Source organism: Crocodylus porosus, unplaced genomic scaffold (genome assembly GCF_001723895.1).
Source record: "Crocodylus porosus isolate Cpor-Errol unplaced genomic scaffold, CroPor_comp1, whole genome shotgun sequence".
Taxonomy (NCBI): domain Eukaryota; kingdom Metazoa; phylum Chordata; order Crocodylia; family Crocodylidae; genus Crocodylus; species Crocodylus porosus.
In genome coordinates, this window is record NW_017728925.1 from 4,478,224 (window position 1) to 4,495,498 (window position 17,275).

Consider the following 17,275-nt stretch of genomic DNA (forward strand, 5'->3'; position numbering starts at 1 on the left):
GGAAAGTGGATCCGGCTAACTATAGGCCCATGAGCCTGACTTCTATCCTGGGGAAGATCTTATAAAAGATATTTTATTGTTCCCCATTATACCCTATGGCTGGATCTCCAAGGCGGCTCTGAAGCTCTTCAGAAAGCCTAACAAGGCCAGCGCTTCCATCCGAATGTGCTGCTTCGGACCCCGAAATGTCCAAAGCTTCTCTGGATCTGAAGCTCTGTCCGAAGCCTCGCACAGCCCTACTGGTAAATATTAGGAGCAAGGGAGAGGGGACCTCTGCCAGCCCCCACCCCCCATGGCTGCCCCTGCCCACCCCAGCTCGGTACTTTTTAAAAAAGCCCCAGTTCTCACTGGGATGTGCTGCTTTTTGGGGTACAGTTTCTCCCAAACCCCTGCACTGATCTTCTTGAAACTTGGTAGGTTTCATGCTCTCAGCAGGGGCTACCATCCCTTTGTTTATCCAAATTGAACAAAAAACAACAAAGGTTGATTCCCCATTATACTCTATGGCCGAGGTGGCTCCAAAGGTTTGGAGCTGCTTCAGATGGATCGAGGCAGAAACCTGGTCTGGAGCCCCAGACTGGATTGTGGCCATCTGAAGCGGCCAGATCCGAAGATGGATTGGATCGCTGCTGACTTGCACAGGCCTGCTTACCAGCTCGAAGTGTCCGAATCATCAAAGCTCTCCGAATCTTTTCTGAAGCTCTGGAGAGCTTTGAATTGATTCAGACATTTAAATTGGTCCCCTGATTTGATTTGGATTCAGAGAGTCTGCCATCAAATTGAGCCGAATCTCCTCCAAATTGAATCACCATCCAAAGCTTCGCACAGCCCTGATAGGCAGCCTCTGTGACCTGCACGTGGCAGATTGAGGAGGAGACAGGCAGCTCAGTGGCAGATAGGGCACCAAGCAGAAAGCAGAGCAGATCAAGCAGGATCACAGGACAGGGAGCAGAAAGCAGAGCAGCAGCTTTCTTAGGGAGTACAGGGCTGAGTTCAGAAGAAAAGCAGATCAAGTAAAGGAAGGGGATTGGAAAGGCACTTGGGAAGAGTGCAGGGCTAATTTGTGGCATGCATGCCAAAAATATTGGCCTTCACTCTTTTCCAGCTTTTCCCTGACTGAAAGCCCACCCACTATATGTTATTACAACCCCTGGATTTGCCAACGCATTTTCATGCCGATTTGCAACACCCTCTGCTGTTCTATTTGTTGCTGTTTATTCGTATTTAGGTCTTGGGATTGAGTATAAATTTTGCTGTGTCACGTAGTGGGCAAGTGTCTACGAATGAACTCTCTCAACAGAATCACAGATGAGGAAGTTTAGAAAAAGCATCTTATTTGGAATGGTTCGATGCTTTGGTCAAACAAGACACTTAGGGTGTTTATAGAGGTGCTCCTGAAGGTGGGAGGGGGGAGGCACTTTAATTAGCTCATTAAAGTCCCTGGAGCATCATGTGTATCAGCATCCCCACGCTGAAAAATGGTGTCAAGGCACTTTGAACTCAAGCTCATTGAACAAGCTTTAGTTTAAAGCGCCCGGCCAACATCTTTCAGTGCAGGGACACTGATGCATGTGATGCTGGAGTCTGCTGGAGCATGGTAATTACCATTAATTAATCGGGTCTGCTCAGTGCGTCGGAACAATCTCCCTGTGTGTGTATAGGAACCCTTATAGTGCCTTTTCATGTTTAAACTTAATTAAGCTCAGCATATAGGCAGTTGCACTGGTCACCTGTCTTTGTGGCCAAGACTTCTTTAATTGTTGAGTTTATCTTTCCTGAGGCAAGATTTGAACTCATCTTTCCAGTACCCAAAAATAGCATGTTAGCATATACAGCTTTCTTGTCACTGTCTTGTGGAGCTCCTGCCTCCCCTTGTGTCACAGTTAGACCTCTGCTATGCATAATGCTAAGGCATTCTGCTCTGTTGACTTTTGCAATATTGTGTGCATTAGAAGCAGACAGCGATGGAGATGACGGCTGGACAGGCAGGAGGGGGTGGTGGCTTATAAGGGCTATGTCACTGCAACATCAGTTCTTGCGGACTTCATTGATGAGCCTGGTTCTTCAGCACCTTCCATTTTCTCCTGTTAAATTGGTCTCAGAACAAACCCATACAAAATTAATGGAGACTGTTGACTCTAAATTGAGTGATCAATAGGGAGCCAGTGAGGGGCTTTCACTTTGTGACTGGTTGACATGGTTAATTTGTGTTAAAGGGGAACTTTCTGAGATCTTACTTTGAAGCTTCAAAGGAAGAGCTGCAGTAATTACTGTTGCTTAATGGATATAAGCTTACAGGGGGTCTATGTAGGGATATTGTGTTTCTAAGTTTCATGGCAAAGGGGATCCTGGCTCAGGGAAGGTTATATTCAGGATGCTTTTTAGAACCAGTGGCATATTTTTTCCCTGAACTCTGAGTAGTCAGAAATTATGAAGCCTTTCCTGTGTATGAGACCTTTTACTACCTAAGAATTGTGCCTACCTCCGCAGATGGAAGCCATTTTGTTCTTGCAGTTATTGCAGGTTGTTACTGAGAAAAGGCTCACAGTCATTCTCTCTGAGAGAGATGTATTGTTTTCCTTGCTCTAAATAAAGTAAGACGTTTTGGTCTGAATGTAGACTTACACACATTCATAACGGGAACCTTACTCCTCAGCATTGCGGTGTACCTAAACAAGTGTCTCACTAGTGCATGCTCTTGCTTTATTGGGAGATAATTCGCAGGGATAAGAGGGGTATGTCTTCCTTTCACCCTCACCTCACTAGGAAATGACATATGGTTCTGCATCTGTTTGGAGCACACTGTTCTCAACCGCATGGAAACAGGATCGCTCTTCTCTGTGTCATAGGCTCCATATATCAAACAGATAGATAGTGGAGATTCCCCTTTCGTTTGAGTAGTTGGGGTCTGTGATTCTGGTGCAGTGTGTGTCCTTTGTAAAAGTGTTTGGTGAACACCATATGCAAAGGCATGGCAATTATAGAGTGTGAATTTGTAATAACTGTTCACTTATTCATATTGTAACTCAGTCTCTCTTTCTGTCTCTTTTTCTCTCCCTCATCTCCCCGCCCCCCTCCCCCTTATCTTAAACAGAATTCTAGCCACTGCTGGGACTGACTTTGACCTACGGACCTTGCGAGCCGTCCGAGTATTGAGACCACTGAAGCTTGTGTCAGGAATCCCAAGTGAGTGTAACGTGTCACTGCAGTGTTATCTTCATTGTCACATTGGCTCCATGGCTTTTGCAGCACTGCATATTTGGTGCTATCACTGTTGAACGATGCATTCGTCCCCCTGCTTCTTGTCACTGGGATGCACTTGTCCTGCATGTTTGGGGCTTCAGTCTCTATTGACTTATGTCTTGTCAGTGGGCATGTCTACACATTCATTAATGCACTGTAGTTACTGCGCATTGTTTAGCACTTGTATAATCATGTACTAAATCAATGGACAGTAACTGGTATTACTGTGCAGTAGCACAGGCACACACCTTTTTAGTGATGCTGCTGCACAGTAGCCTAATAATACTGCACAGTAATCTATTAGCACTGTTTCTGCTGTGATGTGCCACTGTGCAGTATTATTAGGCTACTGCACATTTAGCATCTCATCTAGACACACCCAATTAGAGCCAAAGAGAGTGCCAAGTGCTCCCAGTTGGGAGTGGGACTTTATATGTGAGGTGGTAGGAAGTTATCCCCTGGAATTCTTTGCCTTGGAACTTAATCTGTTCACAAAGGAGCAATGATTTTCCAGATGCCAGGTTTCTTAACCTATAGGCTCCTTAGGGCTAGACTTACCAAGGGAGATCCTTAGTTTGATCCAAATGGAGCTATGATGGTTTACATCAGTTAAGAATCTCGTTCATCTCATGGTTTAGGCTTGCAAGTAAAAAGCAGGTTAAAGCAAAGCCCAGGGAAGGCACAATGAAAAGATAGACAGTGCATAATCAACCTTTTTTCATGAGCAACTCCATATTTCATGTGTGTTAGTCTGAAGTACCCAGATGTTCTGGTATTGGGTTGCAAAGCAATACTTTGCAGGAGACCAAATAGCAATCTTTCTTTATTTGTTGGTTAGCAGAAGATCTCCAGAATGGCAGATTAAATGTCTAAATGTAGAATGAAAGTGGTTTCTGTCCAACATAAGACAGTGAGAAGAAAGTATGTTTCCTTTTTAAAGGGGGTGCTCTTAGCTGTTCACTTGGATTAACTCATTATTAGCAGTGCAGCCCCTTCTGTTCTCAGACAGCTGGCTGAAGTCTCAGCTGTGCAATTTATGGCTGCTTGAACTCCAGAATCCAAGGGATTTTGTAGATCTGATGGGGGATTAGTTTTTTCACCTCTGAATATTCAAGATAGCTGCATCCTTTAAGGAAGCAGGGATTATGTCTGCATTTCCCATTCAGAAGGCAGCCCAGAGCTGGGCTTGGGAAAGGATGGCATTTATTTATAAACATGTATTTGTAATTAATAAGTCCTAAGGGAATGCCCTGTTAAGTTCCAACAGTGTTCCTGTCTGCAAAACACAATTTAAACAAACAAGACAGAGAAGGCATGAGAGGGAAAATTTAGAGCTTAAGTGAATTGCCAAAGGTCACCTAGTAAGTCAGTGGCAAAACTGACCTAGTAGGTCAGTAGCAACATGCTCTGCGGCGGACCCGGAAATGGACCGTAAGTGCTTCTGGTCTACTTCTGGGTCCACCGCCAAGTGCGCTGGGGACCCCCTGCGCTCCCATGTGACACTCCATCTGCCCCAGCATCTCAGTGTTCACGAGCTGCGCCTGGTACCTTGAGTTACATAGAAAAAACATATAAAGCTGTGTCTATGGCTGAATTGATGAATTTCTCCAAATCGAATCGCAGGCTTCCAATTCAATTCGGAGAGATTCATGGGTCTCCCGATTCAATTCGGATTTGGAGATTCAGCCACCGAATCGGGCTTAATCTCCTCCAGAGCGAATCAGCGACCGAAGCTTTGCACAGCCCTAATAAATAGTAGAGTCCACTCTTCAGGTATCTGAATCTGGCAACTTTCACTTGCATGAACACCCACAAAAAAATAAAAATAAGTAAATTAGCCATGACACCCTATAACCCTAAGGAAGGCAAGGTCACAAATATGCACACTTCCTACAGGAGAATTCACCCTCCTCTACAAATTAGACATCTCCATGTAGAGAACTCAGCACAAGGTTACGCACTGTGTGAGTCCAATATAAGCTTTAATGGGAATAAAGTGGCACATAAACCTTACACATTGCCCTTTGCACAGGGTGAATTTCATCATACTCTAACCAAAATTCAACATATTCCATTTACCATTGTAAGGTGTCACTCACTTTTCAAGACTGATTACGTGGGGGAGGTGGAATTTCCCACTGTGATGATATTTCTGGTATAAAGAGACTGTTGGATTTTCCTCCATGTGTATTGCCTTTTGGCAAGCTTTATTTAAACAAATGTTTGTGAATATCTTCAAACCAGAGAGCGTATCCTTTCTGCTAGAATCAAACTTTGGTCAGTGTCCTAATTGTATAATAAGGTGGCGCTGTAGATTAAAAGCCTAACATAGTTCTGCTAGACATTTTAAATGCTGCTATGGAATCTAAGAGCTCTGTGATTATGCCCTCCACCCTCAATACAAATGACTTAGTCATTTACAAATGTGCTGCACACTTTTCTAATATTCTCTCCACCTCTCTCTTTTATTTTCAAAATAGATAAACGTTCTCCAGTGCTCATCTGTCTTGACCCGAGTTACATTTTACAAGGGAGTGGCACAATGACATTCTTTTATTCCCAGAATGGGCCCCATAGCCAAGATGGCTTTAAGCACTTGGTTATCACTACATTGTTTTTGTTATGCATGCCTGCATAAATTTATCTGAGACCTCTACCCCTTGAGCTTCTCCCATCTCTCATATTTTAATTGAAACTGAATTTTAGTGCTGATGAAAAGACTTAGATTGACGGCCCTGGAGGTGGGTGTTTCCTGTTTACCCACAAGTTGGGTACAGCATGGGTAATGGCACTGCTGCCTTTCTGTATGTCAGTTCACCAATGGGTCAAACTGTTGCCCTGCAATAAAGTCAGAGGATTAGTTTTCTGTCCATGAAACATTCCATTCTTGGCCTTTCTGGGAAATAAGAATCACAAATTAGTTGTGGTTGTAGGAGATACCTTTTTGTGTTTGCGCACATTCTCCGGTGATTGGCCTGGCACCATCAACACACTTCATGTATACTACTGAAAAATCTTTAGGATTGATTTTGCTCCTACTGAAGTCAATGGAACCTAGATCAGATTTTTAATCTCTTCTGGGTCTGAAGGAGTTCAGAATCACTGACTTGGAAGAAAGAGGCATTGTAGGACTTTTATCAGTCCTGAACATTTTTTTAAAGCCCAGACTCTGCCACCTTCCAAAATGTCCATTGGTTTGTTTCCAGTCATGCCTCCTACAACAGTTTTCTCTTTTCAACAGGTTTACAGGTTGTCCTCAAGTCCATCATGAAGGCTATGGTGCCCTTGCTTCAGATCGGGCTGCTTCTATTCTTTGCTATTGTGATGTTCGCCATTATCGGACTGGAGTTCTACATGGGGAAGTTTCATAAAACATGCTTCTCCAATGAGACAGGTAAGATTAGGTTCTCTTGCTCAGCGATGTTTGATCTATTAATTTCGTATGCACATGTACATAAATACGTACTGGGCAATGGATTCTCATCTTACTTATGCCTCTAGCTCTAACTTTGTTGACTTGGATGGATTTGCTTCCAAGTTGCACTAGGGTGATGTAACGAGGCTCAGGCCCTCAGTTCTCATGCCCATCAGTTTTATGTCATAAATGTTGACTCCACTTCTTGGCTGCTAGGTGCAATAACTATTTTGTTTCAAGGTGTGATGAAATCCTATTCTAGCCTCCTCCTTACTCTGGGGAGGAGTATACATCTTGCTGTAAAGTAGATGTGTTCAAAGGCCACCTAGCAACACTGTTTGCTCTAAGGTTATTCTGTGATACATCGCTATCCTGTACCCTTCCCCAAGCCTACTCTCTGTAATCAATAAAGTTCTCCATTGTACCAAGAGTGGTGAACTGGCTAGGAGAGGGGTGTACCTACATGTCCCCTGCTCTGGCTGACTAAGGAAGGCTACTTTTTGTGCTTCAGACTAAAGAAAGCACTCCAAGTTTTCACAGTGGGTAGAGCACCCTCAAGGTCTGCACGGCCTGAGTACCCCAGGAAGCACAGGGCTGAAGACCGACCAGAATCCCTGGGTGGTGGCAGTGGTGATCACGGGCTTGCAGGTGTGCTCCAGGAAGGGGGTTAGCCAGATGTGATGCACCTCAGGGAGGCACCTGGAGCTTGATAGGTGGTTGGGCACAGTGAGGTGTGTGGCTCGGTGCAGGAGCACCCCCTACTGGTCACCACACAAGGAGGCTTGAATGTTGATGAGCAGCTGTTTACTTGTGAAATTCCTGTAAAGTTGTTGGGGCAAGCCACTGGGATAACAGAGAGGGCTATACCTTACTGTAATGAGGTGTTGGTAATTACAGCACCAACTCTGGGCATCCACTTAGGGCATCTGAATGGCAGCTGTTGCTGCTGTCAACAACTCAGCTACTGCTACTGCCACAGCTGGCCTGGCCCCTGCCTCCACGCTGCCACTGCTGTTGCCCAGGACACATACCCTGGTTGTTATGTCTCTGCAGGATTAAATATTATGAGAACGGAAGTCAGGAGTGAAAGATCTTACAAATGGAGAGATCAGAGCAGTGATGGTGCTTCAAGAAAAGGAGGCCAAGAGCATGGCCATGGAGGTGGGTAGGAAAGACAGTCCAGAGATAGTGAAAAGGAAGAATGGAAAAGAAGCTGTGTGAGAATTATTTTGATGTGATGATTGAAATCACCAGGGACAGGGAGAAAAACAGGGACAGGGAGAAATCAAAGTCACAGAGGAAGAAGGTCCAGAGAGATGTTTTATAACAGCCACCTGTCTGAGGAAGAGTAAAGAGAGGGACTGGAGAATAAGCAGTCCATTATAGAGGAGTAGGATATGGTAAGCTAGAGAAAGGAGATGCCCCATCACATCATATGTGTAAAGGGAAAGGAGAAGCCTAGCAAAAGAAAGCCAGTGGCAATTGCATGCAGTTTGGGAAAAGTGTAACAGAGGCTGGTGGAATAATGGCAGGGATTGCCTAAGTGCAGTCTTGAACAGCATCATTTCTTCTAAAGCAACGTGATGGTGCCCGTTGGGTGCTGTATTAGCGTTTATAGTATGTAGAACATATGCAGTGCTGTGTGCGCTGTACTAGGAGGAATGCTCACAGCCAACACCAGGAAATATATGTGCATGCCGACCCTCCCTGCTGCTGCACTGCTTCCATGATTCCCCAGGGTAGCTCTGCTATTACATACAGTATGCTCAGCAACACAGCAGGTGTGTTTAGAGGGAGAGTTCTAGCAGTGTGGTAATAAAAGACCTCATAACAGATAAGGATAAAGAAATGTCGCAACCAGGAAATTGGAAATTGTATACTGCAGTGTTAACTGACATGTGTCTGCCTGCAGATGAGTTGCAACCCCAGAAAATAGATATGGAGAGCATCAATGCCTAAAGATCCTTAACTAAAGACAAGGTGCGATTTCAGAACAGCTGCTTTTTCGCTATGATTTTCATTAAAAAGAGTAGGCAGTTCTTTCCACTGGATTCTTGTTTGTAATATTTCTATTTAAAGTAGAAGCACGTTGTAGCGGGTGCTGTAGAAACACTGAGTTAGGAATAGTGCTTCTCATGCCAGAGTTTGAAATCTAACACAGAACACAGTCTATTGCAAATGTTGGGTTTTCAGGGATTATTATTAACAGTCATTTATGCAAACAGTATTAAAAGTCCAACCAGATCAATTCTCTGGGGTATCCGTTGTACTGTCTTTTAAAAAACACGCTACAATAATATAACACATTAAGTTTATACAGGGCTTTGCAAATGTGGGGTGAGAGAGTTTTCTTATCTCAGGGATTAGTGTGTATGATAAATAAGAAACGGCACAATGGTTGAGCTAAGAAAGTGTGTGGAGACATGAGGAAAGCAAAAGGATTCCTGGAAGAAATGGATTTTGACAGGGGATTTGTAGGAAGGGAGAGGGCTGTTTGAACTCCGTGGAACTCTATTCTGTCTTCCTAGCATGATGGGGTCACGGGCGAAGACTGAGGCTCTTTGGAGCCCTCCTGGGGTGTTTGGTGGAATCTTAATATACGCCAAGTTGATGGTGATATGACTGATGGATCTGTAGGGTAAGCAGCACAGTTTATTCATATATTTTCCTGGAGGGAAGCAAGGACAGCACCAGAGTGTTGCTCATAATCTCTGTAAAGCTTCATACTTACTGGCATAGGAAGATGTCTCTGTTAAAGGGAGCCACCCAGCTTTCTGCTCAGCAGTTAATGCATTCATTTTCTGATAAATTATAGAAATTGCTTCCACCCAGTTTCCTCTCCTCCCTCCTCCACTCTCTCCCTCCACTAAGAAACAGAGTCATGGTTTTTCTGAAAAGGCAGTGGGCGAGGTTTCCTGGATCTGGAATCCCTTGTGTGAGGGAAAGCAAAGCATCCTGCTAATCTAATCAACCTAGCCTTTTAAACCTAAGTACCCATAATCTCAAAAGAGGTGCATTAACAAGTCCAAGTCCATTTGTTCAATGCATTGACTTCACTGTAGAAATATGAACCCCTTCAAGGAGATACTTCCCTGCAAACAGCAGCAGGGTTGTGGTTCCTGGGCAAGGAAGGAGATTCAGGATTGGCTTTGTTTTGAATCCCCAAAATGCTGCTGTGTCTTGGGATTCTTATAGAAGCTGAGGGTTGAATAGCGGTGATTCAGGAAGGTGTTCCAGGTGAGGCTGGTGGGATCTGAATGGAAGTGTCCCAGCTAAAGTTGCCACAGTATTAACAATCTGGCTGTAGAGAGGAGAGCAATCATTAAAAGCAATAACGAGGGGGCGGGGGTTTGTTTTTTCTCTTCTCCTTCACCTTCCCAAATATATGGTGAAAGTTTGTGAAGGGACTTCTCAATTTGGCACTGTAGGCTCTTCTGCACTTGCAGAAGCTGCTTTTTGTTTTGATGAAAAAGAAGGCAAAAATATGAGACAAATCTATGCCTTGGTGTGCATTTTTCAGTGAATATAAGATTTACTTTCCCCTCCTCCTGTCCTCAGTGCTTTTATGTTTTGCTGACACTGAAAATTATTTTTATGCACAGCCATTTGCACACATCTCATCCTCCCTTCCCCACTTACTAAGCACAGGTGCAATGAAACCATCTTGAGAAAGGAAGTCACTGCAGCCATTTCTTAATTTTTCTTGCAGCAACATCTCTCCTTTAAAAATATGCACTGGAGATTTCGAGCCAGTTCTGCTCTCTATTCCACCAGAATAAAAAATCCAGGATAACACCAGTGAGTTATTCTGTATTGGGATTTGCATCACTGAAGGTGGAAGCAGACATTGCCTGATGTCTCATTTGTGTCTCCATAAACCTTTTTATGGTGGCACAAATGGTGAGCAAATAGACATAGCTACCCTTTGTCATACCACATCAAAGGGAAGTCAGCGGCACAACAAAAGATGGTAATAGATTCTGCTGCTTTATTGTGGCCATTGTCTGTTATAACTGTGGCCAAACAGTACAAGTATCTTGAGTTACTTGCACACCCCCTCTACCCTGAGCACGTACTTTGGGGCCACTCAAGACCCCAGAACCTGCCCTCTTTCCCTGCTTATAGAAAGGCACCCTTGGGAATTATGGGGTGCCTCTCCTCTGTAAGTGGGGAAGGTGGGGTTCCCCATTCACGCAGAGCCATCTTCTGCAATTGCAGGGAGTGGGTCTGACTGGGCAGGGAAAAGCTCAGTCCGAACTGAGTCCCTCAAACTCCCACACTGGATCCACCTCTCTGCTTGCAGGTCCACACAGGGAAATCCCCGCAGAAGGATTTCCCAGGCTGACCTGCAAATGCAGAGGGGGTGCAGCAACCGGAGACAGCTGTTTCCAGCCTGAGGTCTCTCACTTCATATTTGTGTAGACTGATTGCCTGTCAGTTCAAGTTACCAGTAAGTGTGTCAGCAAGTAGTCTGCATGTGCCACAAACCTTTTTTTTGGTTACCTGTATCTTGAAACAGGCATTTATGGTATGGCCAGACTAACATTAACAGAAATAATACCTAGCTTGAGTTACATAGCAGCCCCCGTTATGCTTGTAAAGCACCTAGCACAGAGAGCCACGCAGAGAGCCCCTGATCTGCAATGGGACTTCTATGTACTACTCCAATACAAGTAATAACCATGATTTTATCACCTCCATTTGTACCATTAAACAAACAGCAAGTGGAGTGGCTAATATCAGTTCCTTCACCTGACCTTATTTTTCTGCAGGCACTTAAAGATTCTTTGTTTCTCGTGTTTCCTGGTTACATGCTAATAAATGCATTTAGTAATAGGTATGTATTGCATTTGGAATGGATTATCTGGTAACAAAAGGCCAGACCTCAGAAAGCACACTCTTTGAAAGTACCCCTGGAGTATAGACCTCAGGGGCTTTTTTTGTGTTATTTTTGTGGACTTGACTCACTGAGTCACAGAAGCCATAGCAACCCATACAGGAACCTAAGAAATATAGTGTATGCTAAGGGGTTGGGAAAAGACTGGGTACACAGACATTATTGTACAGTATCACAGAGCCAGGCTGACAGTCTTGTTTTTCCCTGCATGATTCTTTCTAGGCGTTATTATTACTAGGCCTGTGCGAAGCAGCTAGTATTTGCTTTGGATTTGGCTGTCTCGGGGGACAGTGATTCGATTCGGTGATTTGAATCATTCCTGAATCGATTCGGCTGAATCTGATTCAGAGATTTGGCTGCTGCTGAATCTGAATCTCCGAATCAGCCAGGCCCATCCCCACCCCCAGCCCGGCAATGGCTGCCCTGCCTGCCCCAGCATCTGGCTTTTTGGAAAAAAAAGCCCCGACTCGCTGGGTGCTGCTGGACAGGGGGGATCCCTGCTGCCCCATGCTGCATTTGAGGGATCTCCATGAGCCCCCCAGCCCCCACATGGGTGCCCTGCTGGTGCCAGCTCCAGCCCTTTAAGACCCGCCCCCCCCAAGAAAACCCCGCACTTACTGTTCCTGCCAGCGGGGAGTGATCCCCGCTGCCCCCCACTGCCATGCACCATGTGGGGGGGCTCTGCATGAGCCCCCTGAAGTCCCGAGGCCGGTGCAGGAGTGGTGGGTCCCAGGGCTTTTCTCCATTTTTTTTTGTTTGCTTCTTAAAGGGCTGGAGCTGGCCCAGGCGGGGCAGCCGTGGAGGGGCTGGGGGAATGATGGGGGGTTAGAGGGGTCCCTATGCAGTGTGGGGCAGTGCGGGGCAGCGGGAATTGCCCCCGTGCCCAGCAGCACCCTGTGAGCACCAGGGCTTTTCTTTAAAGGGCCGGCAGCTGGGGCGGGCAGGGGGAAGGGTTGGGGGGCTGGCAGGGGTTCCCCCATGGTCCCCTCCCCCAGCCCCTGCCCCTAGTACTTTCCAGCTTCGAGTCCAGCTGCAGCTCCTTGCTGCATCCACCGGGGACTGCCTGAATCATCAAAGCTCTGAATCTTTTCCGAAGATTCGGAGAGCTTTGAATTGATTCAGACCTTTTAATTGGTCCCCTGATTTGATTCTAATTCAGAGATTCAGCCACCATATCGGGCCGAATCTCCTCCACATCAAATCGCCACCTGAAGCTTCACACAGCCCTAATTATTACCCATTATTTTTAGCACTGATTTTTTTTCGCCTTAGCTAATTTGGAAGCCTTGTCTCATTTACACTAAAGCCTCATTACAGTGTATCACTGTAAGCTCCCTTTGCACTGGCACAGTGCTGTAAAGGGAGCTTAGGGTATGAACAGACATTTGTCCCTTCACCAGCTGGGCCTGCGTTTGTCCTGGAACAGAAAAGTCACAGGATTGGTATGTACATACATCACCTTCCAGTCAGGGTTTAGTGAGTGGCTGAATAAACTGCTGCTTTTCTGCCATTGATCCAGTGTTGTAATCCTGGGACATCTGTTCAGATACTTTTTGTTTTGTCACATTAGTGAATTTTATCCTGCAACCCTTTTTGGGGTCTGTACAGGGACAATGGAAATAAGTGTATGAAACATCATAATTTGTCCTGGGAGATGATGAATCCTCTTGAGACAAATACGATGTCTCTTCATAGCCTTAGTATAAATGAGAATGTAGCCCAATGCACTTAGTGCACCTATACATGAGCTGGAATTCCAGCCAATCAGAGAAGACTTCGTTAATCAAGTATGCTGGAGCGTGGCAATTGCTGTGCTCCAGCAGCATCCTGCGTCTTGCGTATCAGTGTCCCCATCCTTAAAAACGGCAGTGGGGACGCTTGAACTCGAGCTCATTCAATGAGCTTTAGTTCAAGTGCCCCCACTGCCATTTTTAAAGTGTAGGGATGCTGATACAGGAGATGTGGCAGTGCTTTAGTTAGAGCAGCTCTCAGAGCCACTCTAATTAAAGCATGGCCCCCTCCACCCCTGGAGCACATGTAAAGTGCCTTTATTTACTTGGATTTCCAAAACCTCTCTGCTGATTGCAATACGAACCACCAATTTATTAACAGGGTATCTGCAACGAGCGTGAAAATGAAGAGGAATATGGACCTAAAGAGACTTTAGTTGTCGGTTGGAGTGGAGGAGGTTTGACTATCCATCTGGCAAGTGCTTAGTTGCTCTTTGCTCAGTCAGGAGAACAAATGGCTATTTCTGATCTTGCTGAGATGCAGCTTAATGAGACCTCACTCATCCTGAGTTTTGATACATCCACTGAGGTTTTCACCAGTGGTAAAAGCCTTTAGTTTTGCCTTCAATGGGACTGGAAGTCACTGACTGTAGGATGCAAGCTAGTGTGTTTCTTATCAAGATAGTTTTACAAGTGAATTAAGTGCTGGTCTGTACTGTAGTCATAACTGAGGATATGTCTGTCAGTTGTTAATTATTTGTTGCATGTGTGTGGTGGCACCTAGGGGTTGGGGCCATATTGAGCCTGGCACTATGCAAAGATGTATCAAAGAGACTCTAATTACCCCAAAACCGTATAGTCCATTATGGGAATGTCTACCTTGCAGAAAAAATGTGTTCCAGCTAGGGTGGCCATCAGAGAGGGCAATCAGGTTGTCCTCTGTCCTCTATTGATATGAAACCAGACTCTATTTTCTCAAAGAGAAAAATAGAGGACATAAAGGCGTCGGGTTTCGTATCAATAGAGGATGGAGTAGCAGAAAACCGGAATGCCCTCTATGATGGCCACCCTAGTTCCAGTCCAGATGTCCCTCTAACACAGCCCGCCCACTCTTTTCCTCTTGCATGCTCTAAACCCAGAAATTCACTGCCGGGGATGTTCTGGGATTGTTCCCAGTGGCTGTTCTTGGGCACTCTGGAGACTCAGGTCATGAGAGTGGCCGTAGAGGGAAGTCCTGGAGAGGACTGATTAGTGCATTTCTAAGTTTGGTGCATGTGAATGGGTGTGCTCAGGGGTGTCTCAGCTGCTGCCATGGTGTTGACTTGTGCTGTGCAGTCAGAGGCTGCCAACTGGGGACACAAAACCCTGTTTTGATGAGAGAAGTAACAGTGATCAAGGTATACTCTTCTCTCTCCAAAGTGTCCCTTGGGGGCAGCTGTTAAATCCCTTTCCTCAAGGGCTCAGTTTAATATATCCCCAGCAGATACCATGTGCAGCAGTTCAACATTGCCCTTTTGCTGCAGTGAGCTCTCTAAACTGGGGACCAGTGCAAGGCTTACTGAGGGCCCTGAGCACCACTGCCTTTTAACCCACAGGTGAGCATGCTCTTTTAAGTGAGCTATGCACACAGTGGTGTCAGGAGGCTCTGGTTTGTAAGCTGAAGTCACAGGCTTCAATTATACACTCTATTCAAACAGGGGTATAATGCCTGGCCACAGCAGAAATTGAAGCTGTCCAAGAACAGTTCTATCGTAAACCATTGGCAACGAACCAGTCCCATAGCTGTGACACAATAGGCCTACTATGGTAGTATTAATATAAATGTTTAGCACTTATCCCTATTATGACATGTCCGTGACTCAGATCCAATGGGTTTTGATTCCATGGCCTTTCCATTTTATGGCACTCGTTGCCCTGCAGGCTGTGGTATTAGGGCACAGCGTGGGGCTCTGCAGTACTCTGAATGAAACGCTGGCTATTAATGCTGCAGAATGGATTGATCAGTTGTGGCTTCAGACGCTGCACTAAAACTGTTGTAAGCTCTGCGGCTTGGTTGCTAAGGACCTGATTATTATTTACGGCTGACTACAACCCTCTTCATGCCATCGTGGCAGTGCGAAGGGGCCTCAGGTGGCTATAATCTGAAGTTAAATGTGGAGCAACATAAAAGCTTTCTACATGTAAATCATAAAGAGGCACTTGGTGCCCTTGGGCCAGTGCAGAAACAACTCAGTGACACCCACCTGCTTGGAAGTCTTTGGTTGATAACTGTTTCTGCCCACCCTCTTTTGCATAGGTGAGGAGGTGGGAGATTTCCCCTGTGGAGAGGAGCTTCCGGCCAGGCAATGTGAGAGTGGAAGCACATGCAGGAAGTACTGGCAAGGCCCCAACTATGGAATCACCAACTTTGACAATATCCTGTTTTCCGTGTTAACTGTCTTCCAGTGTATCACCATGGAAGGCTGGACTGACATCCTCTACAACGTGAGTGAAACAGTCCTATCTGTTGAGAGTTGTTTGCATGATGGGTGACTTGTATTCTTTTATGTCACTGCAGGGGGGAGGGAGGGAAGCAGGGGTGCTGTAGAAGACTAGAGACAATGAGAAATTTGTTAGTGGTTTCATTCTTCCTAAGAGAGGACTGAATTCTGGCCTGTGCTGAAAACAAAAAAAGCTGATTGATGTTTTTTTCTGTTGATCTTCATCCACCCAAGTTTCTTCAAGGTTGTTGTCACCTTCTTCTGGGAGGCCCTGTGAGGATTGTATCCGTAGAACATTTTTTAAATGGTAGTAATCTGCTTTAGGACTTGAAAATAATCCTGGTCCGAAGGTCTTTGGTCTTTTGAGGCAATAACCTCACGTTACTAACATGTGCGTCAGTGACTTAATACAACATGATGATGCTGGATCAAAATGCTGTCAACGTATGCTGCAGTGTGCTGATATGCTTTTGTGCGGGGTAGTTACAAACTCTGTTTTGAGCCCACTGTTGGGCCTGTGTGGCAAACTTATGCTCAGGAACATGATCTTCAAGGCATCCTCCTGTTTTAAGTGGATGCCTAAACTGGAACTTGTGCAGCCACATCTAGATTAACTAGCACTACCTAGCACTACTGAGTGACCATGCCAATTAGTCTGCCCTGGCACCACACCAACATGGCTACATTGCTTCTGGTCTAGGAGTTAGCCTATTGGAGCAGTGCAGCATGCTTGAGGGCACTGCTCTGGATCATTATACATTTATCTTATACAGGACACATTTTATGAAAGGTCTGAAGTAGAGCAGCTTCAGCAGGAAAGAGCTCATATTGGTCTGCAAACCCAGCCCAGAAAAATGGGGTAAATATTTGGACAGCTTTTGCAGCCCCCACAAAACTCAGTGCTGCTATAGCAACTTTTCCATGCAGTACCTGAGCCACTTGTTGAAGCCTAACTCAGGTATACGGTCTGCAGTTCTATCTGCAGCTGCGGCATGAACACACCGAAAGGTGTTTTCTATTCAAATAAGAGTAGCCATGACAAGGAGCACACCAGTGAGAAGTTTCTTGCATGCTGTGAGTAGCATTATGAAGGACAAAGATGAAATCTTTGTGACTTAAAGCTACTCAAGCTTTGTGACAACAACTGTCACGTGTTACAGGATCTGGAATGTTTCATTGCCTATTATGCAGTGGAACTTATACATAAAGGAAAGAGTCAGACACTTACATTTGCTAGGCATTGTTGACATGAGCTTGCTGCTGCCAGTAGCCACTAAGACTTCTGTTGTGTTCAGGTCTATACATTCAGCCATTTCATTATCAGCTGAATATCCCTACCCCCTTTACAGCCCGGGAAGCATGTTTATATGGCAGCAAAGCAATGTGATCAAGCACAGTCACATCTAAGGCATAATTCTACTGTATTTAAAATCATCACATCTGATTTATTCTGTTCTTTCTTTGTCATGTAAATCCTCTAATAGTTACAGGACTATTTAGAGAGGTGGTT

The 17,275-nt window shown here is 45.2% G+C and overlaps 1 protein-coding gene across 4 annotated transcripts in view; it reads left to right on the top strand.

Annotated features, from left to right (window-relative positions):
* The window catches only part of CACNA1B (calcium voltage-gated channel subunit alpha1 B), a 475,064-nt gene that overhangs the window by 180,321 nt on the left and 277,468 nt on the right, over nt 1-17,275 (top strand). For all 4 annotated transcript variants that reach the window (XM_019540610.1, XM_019540607.1, XM_019540608.1 and 1 more), the window contains 3 exons: nt 3,095-3,186; nt 6,485-6,637; nt 15,582-15,769. In XM_019540610.1, the coding sequence (XP_019396155.1) occupies nt 3,095-3,186; nt 6,485-6,637; nt 15,582-15,769 (433 nt within the window). The remainder of the gene's footprint in view (nt 1-3,094; nt 3,187-6,484; nt 6,638-15,581; nt 15,770-17,275) is intronic.